Consider the following 26,224-nt stretch of genomic DNA (forward strand, 5'->3'; position numbering starts at 1 on the left):
AGATATATGCAGTGTGCATAGGAATTCATTCATTTTTTTTTCAAATTATAATACAGCCCTCCCCTCCAACAGTTTGAGGGACTGTGATCCGGCCCTCTGTTTAAAATGTTTGAGGACCCCTGTTCTAGAGGCATTCTCTCCTGACATTTCACCTGCATCTATGGCACTCACTACCTCTGAGGATGCTTGCCATAGATGTAGGCGAAACATCAGGAGAGAATGCCTCTAGAACATGGCCATATAGCCCGAAAAAACCTACAATAACCCAATAATGGCATTGGTTATGAATCATTTTAAATTCGTCTTGTTGCTTAATGTTGCTACCTCCACTGAGGTCCAAAGATCTTAGGTAATAGAAGTCATCTGTTCAGGAATCTCCCTGCTTAGTCTTGACTTGCTAGGAGCTATGTTTCTCAAAAATGATGAACTGCAGGACAATTGTGACTTTGAACTGTGTGGAAATTTTGTGAATCATTCCTTGATCTGAGACTTAGTATTTAAACACTTCTGAGTTTTTTTATTTGTTTGCTTACTGTACTGATTGAGTCATTTTTCTCTAGCTGCGGAATGACTTCAAGCCATTTCTTCTATGTTTTCATGGTTTTTAGTTCCTCGCTATTGATCTTCAGTGCAACTAAAAGCTTTCTGTGTACAGTGATGTTTGATATGAAGCATGGTCTTCTAATTTCAGGATTTTTCAAGATCCACAAAGGTTTGACTGTAAGGAGAGAAAAGAAGTAAACAGAAATAAGACCTTTGAAAAGATAGAATTGAAATATGTGATCATACTCAGTTAACTTAACTTTTATTTCGGTATCCTCTCTATAAAAATTAAGCTTTGTAGACTCAGAGTCTTGCTGAATTTCAGAAACTCTTGAGACTCAGAATGACATGTGAAAAATTAAAATTTTAGTCATGTTAAATAAAGAATTTCTGGACATAAAATTTTATTAAACTGTACTCCCTTATTAGGATTTCTGTGGTGTAGTAGAGTTTTAAAATGAGAATTACAGATGCATTCTCTACATAAATTATTTGGGAGAAAACTAATATTATATCTGTCTTAATGTACCATGTAAAAAAGAGGCAGCAGAACAAATAAGAATTATTCCCAAGCAAAGGCACACTTATATATTTGATTGCAAACTCCCTAAATAAGGGTTTTCTTGATTTAAGTCTCTAAGTATTAATTAGATTGACTGTTAAAGCAATCTATATAATCCAATTATTGTTCTGTGTGTTATTGAGATGACTGGTCATTCAAGAGCATAGTGACTTGAAATTGTACCTTTTCCACAGTTCTAGTTGTCACATCTAGTATATATTGCAATTGTAAAATGGAAAAACGTGTGAAATGGTGAATAACAGGGATGTGTCTAATTGAAGAAAATTTTGTTAAAAAAAACTTGGGTTGATTTATCCACTGATCAATGTATCTTCTTTTGGTAGAGTGGTAAAAGATGAGAGATTAGTTCATCATGGGAGAACCTAAAAGAAGCACCAGTTCCTTCTACACTCTCTGGCATGGCATCACTTTTGGGATTTTAAAATCCCTAGGTGGGGAAAGGCAGTGATGGCCAGGGTCAATTTATTTCTTTCTTTCATATATTTATATCCCACCCTTCTCCCCACAAGGGGGACTCAACGCGGCCTCACATGAGCATCGGAGGATTCTAACAGCATAAATACAATAAAAATACAGTTTACAATAACAACATTTTAAAACATTATACTACATCATTTGTAAAATTTAACAATAAATTAATAGATTAACGTGCCAGTAGAACTAAGCCGAGCTGGGAGAATCCGTATCGCAAAATCCAAATTTCCTTTCCCTATTGCCGCTGACCTCTAATTGAATGCCTGGCCCCAGAGCCAGGTCTTCAGTTGTCTTCTAAAGGATAGGAGGGAGGTGGCCAACCTGATATCCTTAGGGAGAGAGTTCCACAGATGGGGGGCCACTCGTCCCCACCAACCGCGTTTGCAAGAGTGGTGGGATCGAGAGCAGGGCCTCTCCTGATGATCTTAAGCTTCATGATGGTTCATAGCAGGAGATAAGTTTGGACAGGTAATCTGGGCCAGGGTCAAGTGAGAAGCCATTATTGTTTTCCCTTTCTGCAAAATGATCCTTGACTTATTCATGTGTCATATCAAAATCTGTAATTTTGCAACCCAAACCTGCCCTTAACACATGCTTAAGGTGTACCTTTCACAAACTTTATGGCCTTAGTCCTATTGGTAGTTTCATTTTGAGTAGACCCAATGAACTAATATAGACTTCGTCATTTTACAGTTGAGTGGAGCTACTCTAGTTGAGACCAACAAGTGTAATTTATGTTTTCGTGTGTATATATTAAAAAAGAAATTTGATTACAGGAAGATGTTGAATTTTTGCTTATACAAATGGATAGCATTTGGACCAAAACAGAGCTGAACACAACAGTGGGCCCTTAGTGTCCCCTGGAGTTTGGTTCCTAGACACTTCCCAACCCCACTCCATAAATACAAAAAAATTTATGGATAATCAAGTCTCATTATATACAATGATGTATTGAAATAATTTTTGTTTTATAAAAGAGCAAAAGCAAGATTTGCCTTTCGGGAAAAAATGTTTCAAGGTGTATATGGTTGCATCAATAGATAGAGAATCCATAGTTACAGAGGGCTGACTTCATCTTTTTAATATATGATTTCTAAAATGTTTCCTTTTTCTTTTATGCTCAAAATCAGGATGTAGCATAGTTTGTGTTCAAGTGTCAGAACTATTTATGGAGCTAATCCATATTTTAGTATGATTTCCACATCTAATCCTGTAGGACTTTCTCAGAGTTCTGAAACAGCAATGACATGATTGGATTTGTGCTCAAATATTGTATTCAAATAGCTTTGAAAATGCCATTAGATTGACATATGAGACAGATGCTTTGGCAAGTCTCTAACAGAATATTGTTTAGGGATTTACGGTGTTCTGTCATCAGTTCCTGACATAGGTCTAGTAAAATAAAAATGCAAAATACAATAAAGCCGAACTTTGAAACGGAGCGAGTCAGTGAAGTCCAGAGAGGAAAACTTCCTTTTTGGTTAAATTACAGTCCATTTCATTACTGTCAAGAATGGTAGTGCACTTGGTTTTATTTTGTAGGGTGTGACAGATAGTGTGTTATTGTTGATTGCATTAGGAAAATGAACACGCTATTAAACTTGCTTTATACTCCTCATGCTAACTCTTTAAATGTTCATATGTTAGCTAAACCAAACCCATTCAAGTTTAAACCTTTTCAGGACTGATTTTATCACATCCCACTCATCTATGGATAACAGGAAGAAAAGCTTTTCCGTTTATGAGTCTGTTGTATCTTAATCGATATTTGGTATGATATTTAAGATGCAAGTCATAGCATAGATCAAATCCCTATGTCCAGTATCATCTCAGAACAACTCTCTACCCTTGTCTTTTGGAAAACTGCTGCTTTAAGAGTCTAGATGTTTCTCTTTTGTGTGGATCAATTTTTTTTTCTGTGTCAGGAGCGACTTAAGAAGCTGCAAGTTGCTTTTGGTGTGAGAGAATTGGCCAACTGCAAGGACATTGCCCAGGGGACACCCAGATGTTTTACCATCCTGTGGGAGGCTTCTCTCATGTCTCCGCATGAGAAGCTGGGGCTGACAGATGGGAGCTCACCCTGCTCCCCAGGGTTCAAGCTGCTGACCTTTTGGTCAGCAGTCCTGTCGGCACAAGGGTTTAACCCATTGCTCTACTGGGGGCTCCTGATTGGATGAGGAAAAGATTCAACAGTTTTATAGAAATATATCCTATTGTATTTACTTGCTGATGCAAAGCTATTGCACCACTGGAGATTTCACCTCACTCAATTAGAAGGAGGAGTTTTTTGGTGATCTCCCATTATACTTTAAACTCTCCTCCTCCTTCCCCCTTCAAATCTGCTACAAAACTGCACGGTAGGATAGTGGGAATTGGAAATATGTAAACAATTAGGCAAACCCCTTTTCCCCTGTGTTGTTCTGATAGAAGTTTCTGCTGACTCAAAAAGGGATTTCATCAGCAGTACTGTCTACCCTTTACTAACTCATGATGCTTTTCAAATGTATTAGTGTCTTATTAGATGCACATTTTGTTCAACATTTCCAAACACATACAGCTTACATATTTCTTAGTTTCTTTTAGTTGATTTTACAACAGGCTTCTCGTGTATTGATTGACTTCCAGGCATGACTGCACTGAATCTTATATTGGAAGTAAAATGATGCTGTCAGAAGGGAAAAGGCTTATATATCTGCTCTTCATATAATCATGAACCCATTTTTCTCCCAGTTGAGCAGATTGATGTGAATGCTACTAATCAGTCATTTAATAAAAGAAACTCAAATGGCAGCATAAAAAACATTTACTCAAAACCAATCCTCCCCCTTAACTGCCAGAAAAGTTGTTTAAAAGATCATCCAGGAAGTGGTTCTTATTCAGTGTGTGGTTGTTTTTCAGGATGTAGAGATGTTAGAGCTACCTAACGTCCCTTGGATGCCACTTTTGAATGTGGCAAAATGCAGTGGATTTTCCTGATCACAATTAAGATGTTATCTTTTTCTTTTGTATGGATTAGTTGTACCACTTTACTGAAAAGTAGTAATTAAGAATGTGGGAATAGTGTCAGTTCTGCTTTTTAAGTGTTTCTGGACTAAATTGAGTATTTTGGCAAACTTCAGAATTTCCTTCCTTGCTTCTCTCTTACAGTCCTCCAGCACTAACCAAGAATGCACAAAGATTGAAGTGCTAGGGGGATTACCCTGTCTGGTTTTTATTGGATTTTTTAAATATGATGGTATCTCCACATTTGCAGGTTTGACTATTTGTGAATTAAATTTAAAAATTCTTTAGAGATCTCTAGGTCCTTTAGTACAGTTGTATGGTCACAACCTCAGTCAGAAATTGATCACAGAGAGGAAGGACCTCCAGAATCCAAGGAAAGTGTTCTCTCGGGATTATTTTTTTTATTCATGGCTTTTTCCATCTCTGGTATAAATGGTATTTGCAAAGGTGTCATAGAAATGTGTGTGATTGAGAAATGGTAAGATAAGGGAAACTGGGGGAGCGGCAAACTGGAATCTCTTTTGTTTCCATGTGTTTCAAAGAAGATATTTTGACTTATTCCTTTAAAAGGTCAGTCATGTGCTAAGACTGGTGGCGCTGATTGTGGCCTTGTCTCTGTTAGGTGGGGCATTGCTGCATTATTGACTATGGGATGCCATCTTCTTGTAGTTACCGAATGTGAAGACCACCAAACCCCGCTTGTCATTTTGTCAACATAATGAGCTTTTTAGAAATCTGGATTTTAAACTTTGGGCTGTAAACTGTTGTGCTACTTTCTAAATCTGACATTAGAAAGAACAGGGTAACATTAGAAGAAAAGAGGAACCTTGGCCATATTTTCATTTAGATTCCATGGTGCATTAGACTCAAGTAAATACGGGTATTTTTTTTATACAGTATGTTCCAGTCCTTCATGTAGATATGCAAAATTATGAAATGTAGTGAATCCTTCTGAAATGTAGCACTTCTGGCCTAAAATGACATAGAGTTACACAGAAGGACCTAGAAAACACCTAGAAAGGACATGTTTTGTCTTTTTTTGTTTTGTTAAAACTGTTTATTTTGATTATGGTCATAACAGAAAAGAAAAGAAAAGCAAATCATGGCAGATATAATCAGGTACCAATATTTTTGACGTGTACATGCCTATCTACCTTATTCAGTCAGTTAGTTTTGTCATTAAGTACAAATTATTATCAATTACATATCTTAATACACATAGACTTGCTATTTCTGCCTGTTTTCCACTGTTTTCCGTCAGAGCTTTGTATTAAATTTTTTCCATAACATTCACTAAATCATCACATGGCATTTTACACACATACCACAGACCTTACACTCATCCCAAACCCCCTATCCTAAACAAAATAAACCCTCATCCCCACACCCGTGCACCCTTCACCATGACTTCCCACACCAAAACACTATGAAGCCTTTAAGCCTATTTATCTATCCTTATTCATGGTAAACCTAAATTCCCAATGGAGCTCCTCTATATTACTGACTCTCTATTCAGATATGCCATGGCCAACTTCCATTTTTCTAGAAAGTCCTCATTACTCTTATTCCTCCTGTTATAAGTTAGTCTGGCCATTCGCATATATTCTCGCATTCTTTCCCTCCAATCCTTTTTGGTTAGACCTTTTTCCCCTTTCCAATCTTTGGCTATGGTCAATCTTGCCGCTGCAAAGGTATATTGATATATTTCTTGGTCCTTTTGATTATTGTTTTCTCTCTGTAGACCTAGCAGGACATGTTTTGTCTGATGCGGATAAATGAAACTGTGGATAGATGGGTCATAATATATGTTGGTTTAACTGCACTGTTATATGGATCCCTAAATATTTGAATAATTTAGGTGATGGTGCTGATAGAACTTAGTCTGCAAATAATTGCTGATAATCAAATGCTTGTTCATTGAAAACTTCAGTCACAGATTGGTAGGACTGACAAAGAGTGTAAGATGAGCTTTCTTGCCAACTGCTCATGCTGTGCAAAATTTGATGCAAAGAGAACATTAGAAATTGTTTTTCTTTCTGCTTGGCAGTTGTAACTGAGATGTACTTGGCCTTTTGTAGGCTAAGGTTAATGGTAACGGCTTTTGCCAGGTGATGATGATGGTACTTACTTGAAATTAATGGATTGCAGTCATTAATTTTATGGTGTCTTTTGTCTTCGTGCAAGTCATTTTTTGCTTGTACAGTATGGCTGTGGTGGGGAAGAATATTTAAATGAATGGTGCAGTCGGCAAAAATCAAATGCCCTTATCATGTGGTTGGAAGTACTTTCACTGAGGCAAAAGCTTAATTTGATAAAATAAGTTTTTGAGGCCATTTGACTGGTGAAAATACAATATCCCATGTTCCTCACTTATTAGAGGGAAAGAAATGAGTTGTGAGATCAATGTGAGCAAATGTCATGACATATACTGAGGAAAGGAGTTAATCCCGAACATTGACAAGCCTTATCCTCTCTGAGTAGTTCAGTCTGAGTGGGCATTCTAGGGGAAGAGATCATTGCACACCAAATTGTGCATGTAAATAAAATTTGGATAGCCTTTGTCCAGAATATGTCAACATATTACAGAATAAGCTTATACTTAAAATAAAACCTCAGATTTCTAAGCTCTAGAGCCAATTGTATCATTCAAAATAATTAAGAACTGGTTCTGGGTTCTGTCCAGCCTCCCCCCCCCCCCCCCCGCAAAATATGGATATGGTATATATTAACAAAAACATTGAGTTGTGGAATGATTTGTCATTGGATCAATGTATGCTGATATGCTTTTCTTGCAGCAGAGAGGAGGCATCACAACACTGCACTCTTTGAATGATCTTTCCTCCCTCCCTCTGGTGTTTTCTCTCACTGACCTTTCTCCATCCTCATCGGCCTTTCCTTTCCCAATGGGAATTGTATATGTGGTGGTGGGTGATCCCAGTTTCTCCTCTTCTTTAGTTTTTCCTGGTGGTTTGCGTAACTGGAACTGGCCAGGAAAGCTTTTTGGGATCCTGATGTTGTTGCTGGAGAAGTCAACTGGGATTAAATCAAAGCATACAACAGTTGGAGGGCGAGGGTACAGCAAAAAAAGTTTTAGTTTCCCGTTCCCACGACAAGGGGTTTGTTGAACCCCACAAAATTTAACAACTACTTGGGCAAGCCTGTGGTTGTTAAATTTTGCTGAGTGAATGACAGCACTTGCTTAGAGCTCCAAAAGAATCATGTGAGTTTCATCTACTTTCATTTTAACCAGGATTATTTTTTGAAAAGGTGGATTAGATCTATGTTTGCTTAGTATTTAAGAGCAACAGTATTTCGAATTAACAAGTACACAAACTGTTACAGCATGTTCCAAAGAAAGTACAAGAGAGGAACACTTACTCTGAAATGGGAAAGTGTGCTTTTTTGACGCCACAAAAATGAGATGACACATCTTTAGGTCAAATTTGTGTCTCTCAATTTCATAGGAGATTTGGAAGTGTATAGAGAGGACCTGTGAGTAATGTGAGTTTGATTCTTTCTACATCTTTTGAGTATTTTGAAGAATTTCTCAGTGGTGACCAACCACTGATTTTTATTATGCTAGCCACAATTTGTTTGGAAGCAACAATTTGGAACAGCAGAGTCAACAGGATAAAATTTGATGGTGATGTTCTGCTGGCAGAACAACAGAATCCAGAGAAAATGTGGTTTTTTTCTGCATATCCTCTCTTCATGCTGTGATTGATATATCTGCTTGGAAATGCCCTCAAAACAGGTTTTGGACATATAATAGGTTGAAGAGAGAAAAATTCAACTGAACAGCAGGAGAATGCTTAGTTTTTCCAGTAATTTGTCAGTTCATGCTGTATAAGTAACTGTGAACTTGATGGGGCTTACTTTTGAGTAGAGGTATGCAGGATTGTGCTAGTAATCTTTTAAATGTTTGGTACTTCGTTTTTAAAACTATGTTTAAAGATTGATCAGCAAATAAAATTTATATGATTCACTCCCCTAGGTTTCATTGTTCTCTAAATATTTTGTCTACATTTTAGTTAAAATTTATTTAGAATCAAAACATTAAAATGTGCTGAACCAGTGTTATTAAAATATTTGACATTTTTAGGTTTTTAATAGAAGGTATTTTATTTTCTTTCAGAATATCATAAGCATAATTTTGCTCAAGACGTAACTTTTGCTGTCTAGATCCTGTGTTGTGCCAAAGGTGAGTTTGTTTAGATTTATTTAAATTGACATTGATAGTCTCTCAGTTTTTCAGGTCTTCTGTGATTTGGGATGCCTTTGCTTGAAAAATTATGAATAATTCCAGGATGGTAGTATCCTCTGTCATGTAGCCTCTGTTCACTTTTGAAAATATGCATGAATAAGTTATATAATATAGTGGGTATTTATTTTTTAATACTGAGTTCCTGATGAAAATTGATTTCCCCTCCGTGTAGTTCATTGCCAAAGCTAACATTCAGTTAATTTAAGAAAAGAAAAATTGCTTAGAATATTTAATCTATTCTTTCTAAAATACAAAGTAGAGGTAAAATATATGGGACTTAATCCAGGACTACCATTATTTGCGTTTTCGGTTTTGTTTTATGTAATTGTTGTTTTGGGCTTGGCCTCATGTAAGCCACACTGAGTCCCCATCGGGGAGATGGTGGCGGGGTACAAATAAAGTTTATTATTATTGTTATTACCTATAATGCACACATTTAAATCAATGGGACGTAAATTAGTTGCTTGTCACAGTGGAATGGAATGGAACTCTATTTTTTCAGGTTATTATTCAAAATAGACTAATACTTTAGTCCAGTGGTTCTCAAACTGTGCTCCTCCAGGTGTTTTGGACTTCAGCTCCCAGAAATCCCAGCCAGTTTATCAGCTGTTAAGAATTGTTAGAGCTGAAGTCCAAAACATCAGGAGAAGCACAGTTTTGAGAACCACTGCTTTAGCCTGCTGTAGTATCGGTCATTCTGTATTATTGTAGACTTAGACCTTTTCTACACTGTCCTATATCCCATATCTGATCCCAGATTATTTGTTTATCTGAGATTATATGGCAGTGGAGACTCGCATAATCCAGTTCAAAGCAGATAATGTGGGATCAGATCCTGGGATATAGTTTACATTCAGCCCATGGTAGCTGAAGATTCCCCCCCCCCCCCCCTCAGATTTAATCTCCAGTCAAAGATCTCTTTAAACAGAGCTCTGAGTCAAAATCCGTTCCATCACAGCAACTCATTCTGAAATATAAGTTGAATATCTCTTACCTGAAATGCTTGGGACCAGAAGTCAGGAAAGACTGAATAGTTTTATAATGTTGATTATTAAGAATCTGAATGATAATTTTAGTATAACTTCAGGTAACACACATTCTACTGCATGTGTACAATGAAGCACCCCTGTGTTCCTTTTAATTTTGTTTTCAAAAGTCACGTTCTTAGCAAAACTGCCATTAATGGTAGCAAGCATTTAGAGGATAATATGGTTTCTTCTCTAATCATATGAGTAGCTGGCATGTATAGTGGTATGTTGCTTACCTTGCAGAATCAGAGCCAGCCAGAAACACATATTGATCCTGTAGGCTGAGTTTAAAATGTAGAGGTAGCCAGGGATGAGGTGTGCACATTTGCAGCAAAACTGGTTTGGGAGCCAAAGAAGGGGGGGAGGTAGGGAAAGATAAACAGAACATCAAAATACAGCCAGCTATATTCCAGAGAGAATAGATTGTAAATCTGATTGTACAAAACTAGCTTATGAGGCAGCCATATTTCTAACAGGAAAAAGCAATGGGAGCTGCCTTACTTCGACCAGTAAATATCCTCTGATCTGAGAAGTCAGAGGAAGAGAATGGAAACCAATAATAAGCAATTAGTACTACAATCCAAGGGCATTTTCCAGGGTTTTTAAAAAAACCTTAACACCTATGGTGTGGAATTATTCTTTTTTATCATGCTAAATATCTACTGTGTAAAGAAAAAACAAAAAATGACTAGCGGGATTTGGGAAAACACATGGCTAGTTTAATATCTCCATGTTGAAAAGACACTAAATTCTGATCATCTGAACCTATCTCGAATAAAATCCTCCTGGTAAGATTGTGGAAGGTGTTTTTTTTTTTTTGGTCTACTGAGAGTGTATCTTAAATACATGTATCAAAGAATGCTGATATATAGCTATACAAGATACTAAGCCAGATACTATCTACACAATTTACCTGTAATCTGCTGAAGAATTATATGTGCAACATACATTAATTTTGTCTCATTTTAAGCCAAAAGTTCATTTTATCTCATGAATAAATTGATAGTCAGATAAACTTCTCATTATGATAGTGTATAATCCAAACACAAAATACATTGCATAACTATCTAAAGAATAAATTATGTTGCTGCGTGCGTTCAGATTGTTTCCAGTCTTTTCGCAGTCAAAATTGAGCCTATCACAGGGTTTTCTTGGCAAGATTTGGGGTTTTTTTTTGGGGGGGGGGGTTCATTCCTTTGAGTGATTTTTCCAAGGGCACCCGGTTAGTTTCCATGGTTGAGAGGAGATTTCAACCCTGGTCTGTAGAGTCCCAGTCAAATGCTCAGACCACTACACATATCTACACTATCAATGTATAGATGAATTGTTCAGAATTCAGAGGGTGGCATCATTACTAATCCTGTTAATTAACCATCAGTGACAATATAAAAATTTCACACTTCCAAAAATCATATAATTTTTAAAACTTGGCATATTGTAGTAATCTCATATAATTCATGGCAGTTTCATTTTTGCTTGAAATGGTTAGAGACTTTCTGCCAAGGACCAATAGTGGGTGCAAATAATGGATAAGTAGCCAAGCCACCTCAGATATAACAGTGCTTCAGTATTGGCTTGTTGGTAGTATTGCTTTCTCACAGCTAGAATCAGTCTGTTTCATTATAAAAGAAGTCTGCTTTCTTGTCCACAAGCAAATCATTCTGTTCTGGGGAAAAATAGTTTTTCTTCTAATATCAACCAGTTTCCAAACTTTAGGAAGATAGTGGCAATCCGAGAGGTAGGCCACTTTTTCTGAGATTGTAGCCATCGACAGAAATATTTGTCTCTTATTGGTGGTGGTACTTGGCAGTGGCCAATGTTTTATGTTACCTGACAAAAAGGCAGGCAGTGGTGGGCAGTTAAGTATTTAAATCCAAGGCCATATGTACCACACTAGAGCCAAAGTACAGGGTTAGTCAAAATGCATAGGCCAATAAGCCATTCAATTGAATGGCTTATTGGCCTATGCATTTTGACTAACCCTGTATGTGACAAACCATTAATGTCTATGTCTTAGAATGATATTTGGCTTGTTTTCCAGCTGTTCTTGAATTTACTTACTTAGGCGATCCCTCGTTGCCTGATGATTTATTTTTATTTATTTTTTATTTTTTGTCGTGTCAGGAGCGACTTGAGAAACTGCAAGTCGCTTCTGCTGTGAGAGAACTGGCCGTCTGCAAGGACATTGCCCAGGGGACGCCCAGATGATTTATGTTTTTATCATCCTTGTGGGAGGCTTCTCTCATGTCTGAGGATGATGGTCCTTCAAGATCGGTAAACTGGCGGTGGCTCCGTAGGTGACTTTGGAGCCCTATTCTTGATCTGCATCTCCTCCCGCAGTGAGGGTATCAGTTTCCAGGTGGAAGGCAGTCCCGGTCGAGGTTGGCTTGACACACCTTCCTCTTGGCATGTTTCTTTCTTTCGCTCTTGGCATGTTTCTTTCTTTCTTTCATTCGTGCCTCTTCCAATTCTACAGCACTGCTGGTCACAGCTGACCTCCAACTGAAGCGCTCAAGGGCCAGGGCTTCCCAGTTCTCAGTGTCTATGCCAGAGTTTTTAAGGTTGGCTTTGAGCCCATCTTTAAATCTCTTTTCCTGTCCACAAACATTCTGTTTTCCGTTCTTGAGTTCGGAATAGAGCAACCGCTTTGGGAGACGGTGGTTGGGTATCCAGACAACGTGGCCGGTCCAGTGGAGTTGATAGTGGAGGACCATTGCTTCAATGCTGGTGGTCTTCGTTTCTTCCAGCAAGCTGACATTTGTCCGCTTGTTTTCCCAAGAGATTTGCAGGATTTTTCAGAGGCAGCGCTGATGGAATCGTTCCAAGAGTTGCATGTGATGTCTGTAGACAGTCCACGTCTCGCAGGCGTATAGCAGAATTGGGAGGACAATAGCTTTATAAACAAGCACCTTGGTATCCCTACGGATGTCCCGGTCCTCAAACACTCTGCTTCATTTGGAAACATTTATCAAATACATCATTATGAAGCTTTAAAACCTGGTGTTGTTCTCTAGATCCATGCTTGTTAAACTTTTCCACTCAGGACCCTGTTTTGCTTTGGAAATGTTTACATGACCCCAGATATATAGAAATATTAAATAGGTATTAAAATCAGTCATTTACTGCTAACAAATCAGCATTTATAAGACTTGCCAAATAGGCTGATTTTTCTTTTTATAAAGTATTGTTGAAGCATCTTCTGCAGAGTCCACTGTAAACACTGCAGAACAGATTTGTATAAATGTCTAAATCAACCACCAGATCTTGTTCGGAAAGCTTTTACTGTTGCCACATTTTTCAAGATCCCAACATTGAGCTCAAGAGACCCCATTTGGGGTAGGGAACCACAGTTTAAAAAGCCCTGTTCTAGGTCACTGCTTCTTAAACTGGGTCATGACCCCAAATGAGGTCTCCTTAGCTCAATTTTGGGGTTATGAAATATTTGGCAACAAAAATGTTTCCAAATGCCACCTAGACATTTATGCGAATCTGTTAGCAACAATGAGCAGTCCTTACAATGGACTCTGCAGAAATTGCTTCAGCTGCAAGTTGCAGAGTAACAATACAGAACTCCAAACTCGAGAAAACACCCATGGCTTTATGTTGTAACTTGTGACTGTGTTTTCTCCAGTTTGATATCCTGTTTTGTTTTTGTTTTTTTGGTTTGTTTTTTTTTTTTTGTCTAAATTTGCTGACAGCTAGAGTCACACGATGCACAGCTGGATTCACACCAGAAGTACTGTGTCCAACTATTAATGTGGGTCAGTTGAACATGGCATTTTCTCTGGAGCTCCAGAGTGATCCTAGATTTTTGCAGTTAGCGTTTACCTGGGGAAAAGGTCCATTTAGCTCTGGGATAATACACCTTGACATTCTGGAAGGTCGTGTTATTCAACACATGGCTCTGCATGGCTGCACATTGCTATGTCCATTGGCTTGAATAATGGAAAAAAGTTTCACTCTACCAAAAATGGCCAGAGGAGGGGAGGCTTGGCACCTAAAAACTTACATGACAACTGAGTACTTATTGAGGGGTGTATACTTTCTCTGCTCCTGTTTTTAGGGTTGCAGATTCCCCTTTCATGTGTTAGCCAGGTTAGAAAGTGATGTTTCTACATGTGAAGATGAGGCAGTGCCCCAGAAATGGGTGAGTTGTATGTGTGGAGGCCAGTGGGACAGTGGCCACTTAAACAAAACTACCTGGAACTTCCATATATATTTCTAACCAATTTTGTCAACTATTCATTATGACTGCTTTCAAGTTGGGAGAGGTGGCAGCAGGGCTGATGTTACACTGTCTTGGTGCAAGAATAGATACTGAAAAGCACTTATTATAGACGAGCAGAAAAAGGAGACAGGTCTCCACATGCTTATAGATAGTCAGAATTTACTCTTTTTAAAAGCCTCAATGTGTTTTTAGCCTGTACATAAATTGGTTCTTCAGGAGCTACATAAGAATAAACACAAATACATATGTGAACTTCAAATGTTTTACAAAAGGACAACACATAAATGAAGATATATATTAATATTATACTACAAATACTAGTTTAGTGTTAGGTTATGTACATATCATTAACCAGATCAGCACCAGACATTTTGGGAGTTATTATCTGGATTAATGAGCATTAAAAGAAGACTGCTTCACAGAAAATAATTATATATACATTATGGCAGGTCCACAGAAATAAGGGGTGGGTCTATTGAATGCGGTGTAACCAGTTCCAATAACATTTGGTGCCAAAGGAGCACTCATCCTTCTATTTTTTATTGCTATCTCTTTAAATAAAAAAATGGGTGCTCTGCTTGTCATGCATTTTGAGGGACTACAACACTGTACCAGATTTTATTTATCTTTTGTGTGCTGGAAAAGATAGTCTGCAAGAGTGAAAAAGTCCTGATGAGAAAGTAAGTGGAATGGATTTTAAAGGTGAAATCTTCAAACACAAATATATCCCAATAAATATCTTCTTTTACTGTAAGATCACTCCATACCACACATTAAAAAGTAAGACAATTTCTCAGCTGGATTGCATCAGATGTCCTTGTAACTAGTTTCATCACAGTTCTCTAGGCCCTCCCTTATTTCTGATCATCTGTCATAATGTATATAGAATTTTTAAATTGAGAGTCTTTTTTTTACTGCTCATTAGTCCAGATAATTGAGAGAGCGCATTTGTAACTCTAGAAATGTATGATGTTGAAAAGTATGAATATAATTGAACAAAAAGCTAATATTTATAGTTTATTAATATATTTTCATTTATATGTTTTCCTTTTGTAAAAGATTTTGAATTAATACTTGAGTTAATACTATTCATATATTTTTTTACTTAATGGTATTTGCATTTATTTTTAACGTAATCCCTGAAGAACAGGTTAGAACATGTTGAGTCTTTTAAAAGAATAAATTCATACCATTGATTAGCATGTTGAGGCCATTGTCCTTTTTCTGCTGGACCATTTTGCTGAAATTGGATAAACATTAATTTTAAAAACTCAGTTTTTAGCATGGGAAAACACCTTTCTAGGAATCTGTAGGGTTTCTAATGCAATTCTGTGTCATCTTTTCTACCAGAGGTGGAGTATAGAGTTGTGCTAGAGATCTCGAGATTCTTAGAAAGGTGTTCTCTTTCTAAATATTTAGGTCCTCCAGTACAACTCTGTGGCCAACTTCTGGTGGAAGGTAAATATAGTGTTGCAGTGGAGGATCTAGAGATTTTTAGAGAGTCCCTATTAATCAGATCTTCAGAAGTTAAACCAGGAAATGTGAAGGCACAACTTTACTTTAGTTCTACTGTAAAGTACCTTCAATTTTCTGATTATAATGAGATTGAGTGTGTGTTTTCCTGTTTGGGAGCAAAAGATCAATGATAGCATTTACAGAAAACATTCACAGAAATACCCTGGAAAGTAGTTAATGGAGTTTCAGGGCATTAGTAATAGAATAACTATGTGAAGTTTTGAAGCGTTATGCTTGAATGTAAGGCCAAGGTTAAATATACATTTAGTTCTGAAGTAAATTGAATAAAAAACAACCAATGTCTCTTTTTTATAAAGAAAACCATAGGTCGGAGAACAAATTGGACCAGACCAGTTTCTTAGTTCAAAATATTCAAATATTTTGCCACTTTAGGGAGGAGAGCCAAGAGACCTGGATTTCTCTTTTTCTCTTAACCAAAGCGGGACACTGAGACATAATTGTTTGAAAGGATCTGGCCTTGCCATCCTCTGTCTGAGCAAAACCTTGAACTGTTGTGAGTCTGGCTCTTAGCCAGCAGAGAATCACTGATCCTTTGCCTTACAAGGAAATCCCTCTTCTCGGTGGATTTGATTCAAGGAGCTATTCAGTCACTACTAGCAAAAGGGTAAGCATGGTCTTAATTACTGTGAAATGGGTATTTTCCAATTTCACAAATAGGGTGGCTGATTTTTCAATCTGCTACCCTGCACCTCCATATCAAGTAATACGTTCTCTAGGCTGAGAAGCAGCTTTAGCCCTCTACTTTGTAGACAATATTCTAGAAGCATAAGCAGATTGTGGTTTTAAAAATTGCCTTGAAATTTAGTTTGAATGGAACTCTCAATCTTTCCTTTTTTAAGTAGAAATGCTACATAGTGGTCAAAACCTAAAAACTGGATTTGAAGATATTAAGGAGAGGGAGTTCTGATTTTCAACTGGAGTGGACATTGATTGTGCTTTTCCTGCATGGCAAGGGGCTGGGCTAGATGTGGTCTCTTCCAACTCTATATTCTATGATTCTACGGACAGGTTGTTTCTCAAGCAATTGTGGTTGGGATGATGGAGCAATTGGAATAAAGAGGAAGGGTACCTCTGAGGCAGTCAGATTGTGGTACTTATTCTCTGCTCATGATCTAGCTTGAGGTATCTCAAGGGAAAAGTATTCTGTACCTTGTACCTAGCGATTGAGGTGACTACTTAATAAAACAAAAATGAAAGATAAACTTTGAAATGAAGAGCAGAAGAGGAAAAGGATTGCTTAAGCACTGGCATGCAAACAAAAAAGCACTATTAAAGTTGATTTTTTTTTTACATGTGCACTGAAACTAGTTAATCTAGGAAGAAGGTAATTTCTGTCCTGGAAATTCTTCACTTATGCTTGAGCTGCAGAACTGGAAAGTAATTCCTTTCCAGTAATCTACATGGTTATCTTCCTTATCTAATATATACACATTTTTTTCTTTGTCTTCGCTATATTGGCTTAGTAAATTTTAAAGATGAATGCTTTTCCTCTTCGTTTTTCCTGATATTGCCAGAACAGTCCTTTTCCCTTTCTTACTCTTCCCCAAGTTCCTGTTTTTGCATTCTTCATGGGCCATTCATACTCTAGAAGTCTAATCCACAGCTTCTTTATTGCTACCAGTTGTCCAGATGGATAAATAGATAATATCTGATGCAAGTGGTAATATCTTAAGGAACTTGCTTTGCCATGCTTATGCTGAATTCTGCCCACACCCTTCATAGCAAGTGTCTTTCTAGTAGCTTCCATTTTTAGATAGATATCTTTACTCAGCCCTCTGCGTATTATGAGCAGCTGTTTTGCAAATCTAGGAGACAGTGATTGAAAGGAGATTTCTAGGTACAGATATACTCACGGTGTTTCTGTTCTCTGTTGTAGAAATTGCTGTTTGTGGAGCTAGAAATACTTCCTAGGTAACTTGAGTTTGATCGTTTATATCTTCTTGGTTACATGTTGAACAAGTGCGTAATTGCCCATCTGGTGGCCTTCTGGCAGATGATTACTGGTATGTTTATTTTAAACATACATAAATGTGGAAATTGCCCTGCTACATTTGCCTCTATCACTGTTCTTTCACTCACCAACTTGTTTGTTTGTTTGGGAAAGGCTGAGTTATCTCTGATTCTGTTAACATAACACTTTTTCTAATGGACCTGTTCAGCACACCATTATGGTAGAGAGCCTTCTTAAAGGTCAGAGCACATTTGGTTATTTTTCTACAGAAACAAAAATCTCAGCAGCACAATTCTGTACTGCTTGGGAGAGGCAATATAATTCTAGCTTCTTGGCATTTAATGATAGGCCTGAGCATTTAGATTTTTGATATGTCTGAGATTAACTGAGTCTTCCTGGAACACGTTTCCCTTCCAGTAGTAACCATATTACTACTAAAATAACATTAGCTAGACTGCGTGTGGGGAGCTGCCCTTTTAGAAAAGTGACATGTAGAATGAGAATGGCTAAAGACGAAATTTTAAAATATATGTTCACCACAGTCTTGATTTCTTTCATTGCTGTAATAACTGCACACAGTTAATGGGATAGTCCACCATTGCATCTGTGAACATTTTCGAGTTAAGTTGTTTATGCTATTGAAAATTCTTTTTGTAAGGTTTATGAATACAATTGATTTTGGAATTAATGTTAGTATATCATTGTTGACTGTGTTGTGGCTTCTGTTCTTGATTGTATTTTTTCTTGTGTTATTTTTGGAATTTTTTTAAAGGAAGGAAGGAAGGAAGGAAGGAAGGAAGGAAGGAATATTATTACCAGGAGTGTGTTTTCCCCACTTACTACATTTGTGTGAACAGGGTGTCATCATTGAATTCTGCCCCCCCCCCCCACCTTCTTGGATGCTTTGCACACAATAAACTAGGAGGAGAATGTATTTCACAGTAGGAGGTGTTACATAATAATTGAAATTACGAACAAATGCTTTGGCAGGGATGTAAAATATTTAGTTTTGAATATTGTTGTATGTGTTTTATATTAGTTTCTTAAGCATAGCATTTTAATTGGACTGTTTCATTAATTTTAAAGTTTTGTACCACATTGTTTTACTGATTTTGTTTTAACATCTGTTGAAAGCCTCTTTGAACCCCATCTTGGGAGAAAGGGAGATTATGATTTTTTAAGGGACCTGTTAAAATGATTCTGGCATGATTAATATGATCTTCTGAAACCAGAAAAATTGTTTGCTACAACAAAATCATCCACTATGGGGGATCTCTGTTGATAAGTCTCCTAATTGAAGAAGGTTGATAGTTCGGGAGGAGATTAGCTAATGAGCTTTTTATTTTAAACTTCCCAGAGACCTTATGGTAGAAGTTGGGACATAAATTGTTCAAAAAGCACACAAATAAGTAACAAGTGGTTCATTGAAATATCTTCAGTGATCTGTTGATTAGGTGGTGGGGAATCATTTAAAGAAGATTCAGTAAGGAATTACCTTGGTGTTACTTATACACATGGACACACAACCTGAGAATTTGATTTTCAGAAAGAGTTTGTACAGTAGTTGTGTTCATGTTATAAGATCTCAAGCTTTTAGAGGAAAACAAATCATACTGTTGGATTTTTACCATTTATAAACTTGTACTTGAGGAAAGAATTGATCGCTTTATTTATACAATTATCAGTATTTCTTTACAAATAAAATTAACTTTCTGTCCATTTGATGTCACGTTAAATGAAAACACATGGAGAGATTCTCACCAAATTTGGAAAATGTGTTTGAAATTGTTTGACTTAAAAATAGAGAGTGGGTATTTTTCCCCATTTTGTACATGAATAAAACAGAGTAGTGTATTTACCAGCTGATTTTGTACTAAAGACAACTGAGACTTTAGTACACCTTAAGTAAGATTTGAACATCCAAAGGGGACAGGCAGTAATTCTTCAAAGCTGTTGAAGCTGAACTGTCATTAACTATGGTTAATGATTTTCCTGCAGTGCTGGACATTACAGGTAGTTATTTTATAAACTGTAAGTCTGCTTAGTAAGTTTCAGTTTACCCTCATCAATTTCAAAGGGTTGGTTTCTGTCTATGGTAATAAACCCAAGTATCTTTAGGGAACTTGGCTGGCTGAATATTAACTGCACATTTTTATAGTCAGGTGTTTTAAATTTTTGTAAGAAACTCAGCAAAATTAATAATAGAGCTGAGCATCAAGATGGTTTACTGAGTTAGTTAGCTCCAGTCTTGGTATAGGTTGTGAAGCAGGCTTTTTGAACATATGAATGAATACCCCAAGGCGCTCAGTTTTAGATGTGGATATACCACCAGCTCTTAACCTGGTCTTTACCATGGACATCCTTGGTGCCACAGATCACCAAGACTTTAAATTTAAACCCCAAAGTTTATCAAATATTTAAAGTTGCTCATCAAGTGCCTTCATATGTAGAGACAAAAGGAAAAATAATAAACATTCCTAGTATAATATTTTTATTGGAATGATTCCATAATAACTACTGACATTACCACAACCTAATATTACTTGTTAATATTTATCACACTGACATATCCTTTTTTTCTCGGGAAAAGGCTTTAGAAACAAATGGAAATCCCAATTTACCTATTTTTTTCTGGATGTTTCCAAGTCTTCATATCTCCAAAAGGGAAGGAATTCCCAATTCTGCTGACACTGGGTACCAAAATACCATGCTGAATCTAGGGGTTGAAATATACTAAAATACCTTATTGCAAAATGCAGTTTTCGGTTAAATTGGATTATCAATACTATCATCATGAAAAAATAATGGCTTAGTCTTTCTTTGTTTTTTCATTGTTCCAGTTACTGTTTGAATAATGTCGGTATCAGTGGAATTAATGTGCATATATTCAAGTGATGGTATCTTAATTAGATTTTCTATTAAGAATGGGTAATTCTTAGATAAGTACTTCTTTCTGTGATTGAGATAAATGTATGGGACTCCCTAGTATTTGTCTTCTGTATTTTTGAAAGTGGTAATGTTTCTCCAAAAACAAAAGTAAGTTTGGAGGAATTTGTTTTGGATCTACCTGAGAACATTACAGGATACTAAGGTGTTAGGGTTATATTCTTTTCAGAATTTTGATTTTTATCAGTGTTTTCCACATAGCTGTGATAATTAGGCAATACACATCTGACTAATCACTCTGGTCCTCCAAGTGTTTTGGAATTCAAATTCCAGAATTTATGGCTGCTGGGAGTTGGAAGGTCCAGGATTCTACTATAGTTACTCTTCTGACTTAGCCAGCTGGATGCATTGGTGCATTTGAATTCACTGGGCAATTGGATTAAGTAAAAGTACCATGAATAGAACCATAAAGTAATGTCTTGGAGACCACAAGTTTCTTATGCATATAATTCAGACCGTGATCCAGGCCACGGTCATCTCAAGGCTGGACTACTGTAACGCCCTCTACATTGGCCTCCCTCTGTCGGTGATTCGGAAGCTCAAGTTGGAACAAAACGCAGCTGCTCGGCTTCTTGCGGGAATTCCGATGAGATGCCACATAACACCAATCTTACTACAGCTGCATTGGTTACCAATTGAGCACCGGATCACTTTCAAAGTGATGGTACTCACCTTTAAGGCCTTGCATGGTCTGGGGCCAATGTATCTAAGGGATTGTCTCACCCCCTACCAACCCCAGAGATCCCTCCGCTCTGAGGACCAAGATCTATTGGAAGTCCCCAGTGTCAAGACCTTGCGTCTAACGGCAACCAGACGCAGAGCCTTCACAGCAGTGGCGCCATCAATCTGGAATGCTCTGCCACCTGAAGTTCGTGCCCTGCGGGACTTACCAGCTTTCCGCTTTTAATGTTTGATACTGTTGTTTTTAAATTGTTTTAAATTGCTTTTAAACTTTGTTAGATTTTAGCTATTCTTGTAAGCCGCTCCGAGCCCCAGGGGAGTGGCGGCATATAAGTTTAAATAATAAATAAATAAATAAATAAATAAATAATTGACTGACAGTGACAGGATGGAGGAATCATTTAGTTTCGTACTGGATAAGAGTGTGCAGGGGGTGTTTGGAGATTATTTCTTTGACCTCCAACACAATTGTCTGTTTAGATCATTATCATTGCTACTCAAAAGTAGTTGTTACTGATCACAGCAAGTTCCCAGGAAAAGAAGGAATCAGTATGCTACCATTCCCTGCACAATGGGGAAGAAGCAGGGAACTGTGCTGTTCTGTCACATCAGATAGCTGAAGATATCTCTTGACCTGCAGTTCACAGGCTTGAAACTACAAGTTTGGACCAAAGAAGGGGATTGCAGACTTGTGTAATGTGTGAGTGAGCATCTGCTCAGCATTTCTTTGGAAGTGGGACAACAGATTGACAAAACACTACTTCTAGATGTTTCTTATTGTCACACTTGCATGGGGATCCATGGATAAATGAGAGAAAAGAGGACTATTGTAGTAATCTTTTTCACTCATGCAATTAATACCTTATTTAAAGTTTAGCAATGTGGTGTTTTGAATATTGTAGTGCTTTTTAAGGAACATGTGTATAAAATGTGTGCGTACAAAATTGCTGTACCATTCGTGGTGCATGCAACAGATTTTTTCCTCTTGTAAGAGAACTGTATATTTTTGTTGCCTCAAGGGTAAGCTAACTTTGAGGTTTCCTGTAAGCAGATATGTGCAGCAAAGGATATGCAAGTTCTCTGGAGTGTCTGGTATTTCATACTTGGAGAGAAGAACAGGTGTTACTTAACATTACAAATACTGTAAAACTAAGCACTCACATCTGCTTTCAGCGAAACAATGAACAAGGTAGGGACATTTAACAAGGTTTTCCTATTATATTTCTCTATAATAGGTGATGCAGTTGCCGAAAATGTTAAAACTAAATTCATTTGTCCAATAGACCTATTGAGATCAATATAGTGCTTATATTACTCCTATTGGCAAATAGAGTTACTGTATTTAAGATTAATATTGGATTTAGCTCACAATATTGGAATTGTATCTGGCTGTAACACACAGTAGTGACCTACAACAGATTTGTTTATAACAGGATTGCCATCTCTTATCTTTGTTATACCTGCATTTTAGTAGTTGTAATTGCAGAAAGAAAATTGTATGTATTTATATTAAGGTAGAGCAAAGAAAATGTTTACTTTACACTTCTATAGTAGAGTGAGGCATGCTAAATATTTGCAACTTAGATTCAGTGCAAAAACCAAGTGTTTTTATGTCTTCGGTCTGTTTTTTTACTCAAAATGTAAAAACATAGGCATTTAAGAAGAGAGTTTAGAGGTAATTTATAAAAGAAAAAATATATCACTTGTCATGTGCGGCTTAAGTCAAGGTCCATTGATGTATGTCTGGTTGATTTTCTGCTTGCCAGTGTTTTAAAATAGATGAAAGAAGAAATGGTCTCCTTCCAATCCTAAATTATACTGTAGAAATGAAGAAGACAATTGATAACTGTCAAGAAGTAGATTCAAGCTTTATTTCAATTCTGGTGCTCAAGTTCCTGAATTCAGAATTCTTTAATTCTGAATGTCCATCTGTTGCATCAAGGTTAAAAGTGGTATGTGTCAAGGTTCTAATAAAAAGCAAAGTAGAACCAAACTTCATCCACTCTCGCTTAAGTTTTTAGGTTGTAGAAGTTTACCGGCTTCTGTATTCCTACTGTGCTATAGATTTTTAATCTCAAAATTGTTAGAAAATCCCTAGTAAGCTTTAAGCATATGTACTACCATTGCTGACATCCCAGTGAGGGGAAGAGCAGTAGGGTTAGATTCTGGAACATCCCTTCTTGAGATAGGTTTCTGACTCTGTTAAGGGTGAGTTAGCAGTTAAGTCTGTCCCAGGTTCATCTGAGAGTTGGACTGTATTTTTCAAAAATACAGAACTGTCCAAAATCGGAAAGATTATGGTTGTAGCTAAGATTGCCTTGTTTAAATTTTGTTTTTCTTCAAGTTACCTGTGAAATTACACCAGCTTGATGGATTTCATAAGGTTTTCTTAGAAAGGGAATGCTCAGAGGTGGTTTTGTCAGGTTTTTTCTCTCTAAAATATAGCCTACAGTTGCTGGTATTCATTGGCAGTCTTCCTTCTAAGAACTGGCTAAAGCTGACTCCACTTACATTACATTATATCTTATTGTTTTCTTTCTTAGGTTACAACTTAACTTCTTTCTATCCTGATAATTGTTTGGTTGTATGGTAAGTGTTGTGTTGGTCATGTCCTAAATTACCCTTAGTGATGATAATCTGCTAGCTTTTCATGTTGACACTGCAGTAATTGATCATGGACAATTTCAGCTGTCCTTGCTCAGAATGATTTAAATTAATCTAAATGTTTATTGACAATAAGAGGATCCAGAGCAGGCTCAGCTGTAATCTCCCTGTGGCGATCTCATTGTTGACCTGTAGCTTGTTTTGTAATTGAAGCGTGTTGAGCTTTGTTCAGAAATTCTGCTTTGTTGTTGCATAATTCTAATGGAGAAATATTCTGAAAACTGGAGAAGTTGTTTACCGACAGTTCCACAATACGTTTCTTCTCTTGAAGAAGCAGTTTTATTGCTTGAATATAGAAAACAAAAAATAAAGTGACTATTCAAAAGCAGCATTCTTTTAAGACTGTATTGGATAGTGTAACCTAGAAAATAGTGTGTGTGTTGATATCTCCCTCAAGCAAACTACAATAGTTTGTAGTAGGTTATTCTCAGATGATTATTTTTAAAAAGCTCATATCTTTTATAGTGTAATTGGTCCTAATGAAGCCAACTGCTCTTGCCTTTAAGTCTCTTTCCTAGTGAACCAATGTGACATTGTTTGTGTTGTATTATGCTTTATAGTCCTATAACAATATGCCACACTCTAATATTCAGTAAACTTCCTTATTCTTGCAACTCCCTTTATCTTTACTTGTCTCTGTTGACTCTCTCTTCACCTTTGGCATTTCTGGGAAAAGGTGATTGGAAGCTCTGTATATATAAACTGTTCACATTGCTTTTTTACTAGAACATTTCAGTATTAAGGAAATTGAGCGAGTAAGACGTCTTCCCTCCCCCCACACAATATTTATTAGTGTGTATCAGATACCCATGTATATCTCCTACATCCTTCAGAAGCAAAGTAGTGTATTGTCTACTTGTCATTATCAAAGAAGCTTCTGTTAAAGAACTGTTAAAAGAACATGCTCACAGAGTTCTGGGAAATACTTTTAAATTTTGTCTAAATATATCAATCACATTCATGGCTTGAGTTTATAATTCTGATATATGAATATGGAAATTCCAATAAAATGTGTAAGTTCTTAAATATGGAGCTTTTCGTGACTGGTTTTTAACATTGTTGTGCTTCCTTTCACTTTGTCTCATGTCTTGGTTTTTTCATTGTAAAATTTGGTGTTTTTGCTTGTGACATGAAACTTTAGCATTTTCTTCTTTTTTGTAGATTTGATAGTTAACTTTAATACAAGACTTTAAAGTTAAAGTTAAAAGACAGAAGTTGATCAGTCGCAGAAAAACAAACCCAATATCCAATCTTCTTTAGCTCTGTGGTTAAAATTAAATGTCTGCAGTGTAGGGAAAGCTCCCATAAATAAGAAGTGGAAGTAATGGCACAGTGGTTGGGAAGACGGTCATTGTAAAATTTTGGACCAGACAGAGCATGGAAAGTCTTCTGCCTCCTTTATAAAGAACAAGATTTTACACAAAGGAATCTAGAAGTGGAGTTCTGAAATGGAATAATGGGCAGCAGATAATAGGATGCATAGATAGTGCCACATCCTCCCATTGTCGTTAACAGCAGGTCATGCTGGTTTGAGGACATTACAGGAGCCGTTGTGGTTTAATGCCAAATCAAAAATAAAATGAGTTTGCTGCTGTTTGCAACCAAGTTCTGTTTAAAGCTTCTTTTATGTTTTCAAGCATTAATGTTCAAAGCATGAGAGCTGAACACATGCAGTGTTTCAATGAATGTGTTTGTTTTATGACAGAGGGACTCCATGAAAGATGACAGAAGAAGTTATTGTTATAGCAAAGTGGGATTACACTGCGCAACAGGACCAAGAACTTGACATAAAGAAGAATGAGCGCCTCTGGCTGCTAGATGATTCCAAAACATGGTGGAGGGTAAGAAATGCAGCCAACAAAACAGGATACGTGCCATCAAATTATGTCGAGAGAAAGAACAGCTTGAAGAAGGGTTCTTTGGTTAAGAATCTGAAAGACACGTTAGGTAAGTCCTTTTTTGGAATTTTACACTGATTCTTTCAAGAAACCAAATGAATTGATAGACTTATGGGATAGACATTGTAACAGTTTATCATTTCCTTTTATTTATTAAACAACTAGCTTGGGGACCCGGCGTTGCCCGGGTTATTAGAGAAAGTGGGTAATGGTGGTTCTGTATGCCAAGTTTGGTCTTTATTGGTCTTTGGATAATGGCTGCATTATTTTCAGGAAGTGAGTGAAGGTACTTGAAGTCCCATCATCCATGGGCCATCCTCCTACAAACAGCAGCAGGATATAGAGTGGGTCATGGGGGCTCTGTGTGCCAAGTTTGGTCTTTATCAGTCATTAGATGAGGGTGGCAGTGGTGGCAGTAAGTGAGT

The 26,224-nt window shown here is 37.0% G+C and overlaps 1 protein-coding gene across 3 annotated transcripts in view; it reads left to right on the forward strand.

The window, feature by feature from the left end:
- Positions 1-26,224, forward strand: part of NCK2 (NCK adaptor protein 2) — a 95,094-nt gene that overhangs the window by 29,780 nt on the left and 39,090 nt on the right. Inside the window, exons 2-4 of one of the 3 annotated variants that reach the window (XM_060769714.2) lie at positions 8,739-8,804; positions 23,781-23,826; positions 25,607-25,848. In XM_060769714.2, the coding sequence (XP_060625697.1) occupies positions 25,623-25,848 (226 nt within the window). In that variant the 5' untranslated portion in view covers positions 8,739-8,804; positions 23,781-23,826; positions 25,607-25,622. The remainder of the gene's footprint in view (positions 1-8,738; positions 8,805-23,780; positions 23,827-25,606; positions 25,849-26,224) is intronic. The other 2 variants (XM_060769713.2, XM_060769715.2) reach the window with 2 other exon arrangements.

The sequence above is a fragment of the Anolis sagrei genome, chromosome 3 (genome assembly GCF_037176765.1).
Source record: "Anolis sagrei isolate rAnoSag1 chromosome 3, rAnoSag1.mat, whole genome shotgun sequence".
NCBI lineage: Eukaryota > Metazoa > Chordata > Lepidosauria > Squamata > Dactyloidae > Anolis > Anolis sagrei.